At 51.7% G+C, this 942-nt stretch overlaps 1 protein-coding gene across 1 annotated transcript in view; it reads left to right on the top strand.

The window, feature by feature from the left end:
* Positions 1 to 280: 280 nt before the first annotated feature.
* LOC123985518 (diacylglycerol kinase delta-like) overlaps positions 281 to 942 on the top strand; it is a 40,101-nt gene continuing 39,439 nt past the window's right edge. The window contains exon 1 of the mRNA XM_046073085.1: positions 281 to 435. Coding sequence (XP_045929041.1) covers positions 298 to 435 — 138 coding nt within the window. The 5' untranslated portion in view covers positions 281 to 297. The remainder of the gene's footprint in view (positions 436 to 942) is intronic.

The following is a 942-nucleotide window of genomic DNA, read 5'->3' as shown; positions in this document are numbered from 1 at the left end:
CCCCCCCCCCCGTCACCGATCAGTCACTTCAAGACTCTCGTTACAAGACAGCGAGTCATTATCATCCTCTTAATGATTTCCTGCAGGTGAAGTTCCTCCAGGTGGCGCAGTTGAGTGTGGTGAGGCCTCCAAACTGCTCCTCCATGTAGTGGTGGAAATATATAATGAGTTATTGTAGTATCAGCTTTTGGCCACCAGAGGTCAGTAAGCGCCCATATGTCACCTCTGTGTGTGTCCTGGTCTCCGCCGCTGGGGGGCGCTCCCTCCCCTGGTCCTCAACGGGGGTCTGATGGCAGGATGGCGGAGGTAGGGGGACCGGAGTCTGCCGCGGCCCGGTGCCCGGACGAGTCGTCGGACAGCGAGCCGGAGCAGGAGCCCGGAACCCCGCAGAAACTCATCCGAAAAGTGTCCACATCCGGCCAGATCCGCAGCAAGGTAAAGAGGGTTCGAAGCCCCGGCGGATCTCAGCGCACATTCTCTCTGCTCGGTGTCTGTTTTCATTCAGCGGGGTTGGGCCACACAGCCCCGAGATGCACCGGTGTCCTCCAGTGATAGAACGGCTCGCAGAACTCCATACTAAAATCTATCAGTTTAACATTTCCTCCGCTAGGAGACAAATTATATACAATGTCCACTGTCAGTTAAGATCTTTTCCGACCACACAGGGGCTGCTGTATAATACGGCATAAATCAGACACACTAAACTTCTCATGTGTTTATAATATGTCATGTTTTGTAACCGGTTTGACACCTTTGGCCCCCCTCACATCCTCTTCCTACACTAACGGGAAAGTTACTCAGTGGTAGGCGGCAGCGAGCGGCTGAGGCGTTATTTAAATAAAATCGCTGCTGCTTGGTGGTTTTGGATTATGCCGAAAAGAAGAGTGGGTGTATTTGAACCTTGAACGACTTTAATTGTTGTTTTTGATTTTGCAATTTTTT

Source organism: Micropterus dolomieu, linkage group LG17 (genome assembly GCF_021292245.1).
Source record: "Micropterus dolomieu isolate WLL.071019.BEF.003 ecotype Adirondacks linkage group LG17, ASM2129224v1, whole genome shotgun sequence".
NCBI lineage: Eukaryota > Metazoa > Chordata > Actinopteri > Centrarchiformes > Centrarchidae > Micropterus > Micropterus dolomieu.
Note: the sequence above shows the minus strand (reverse complement) of the source record. Positions and strands in the feature narration are given on the sequence as shown.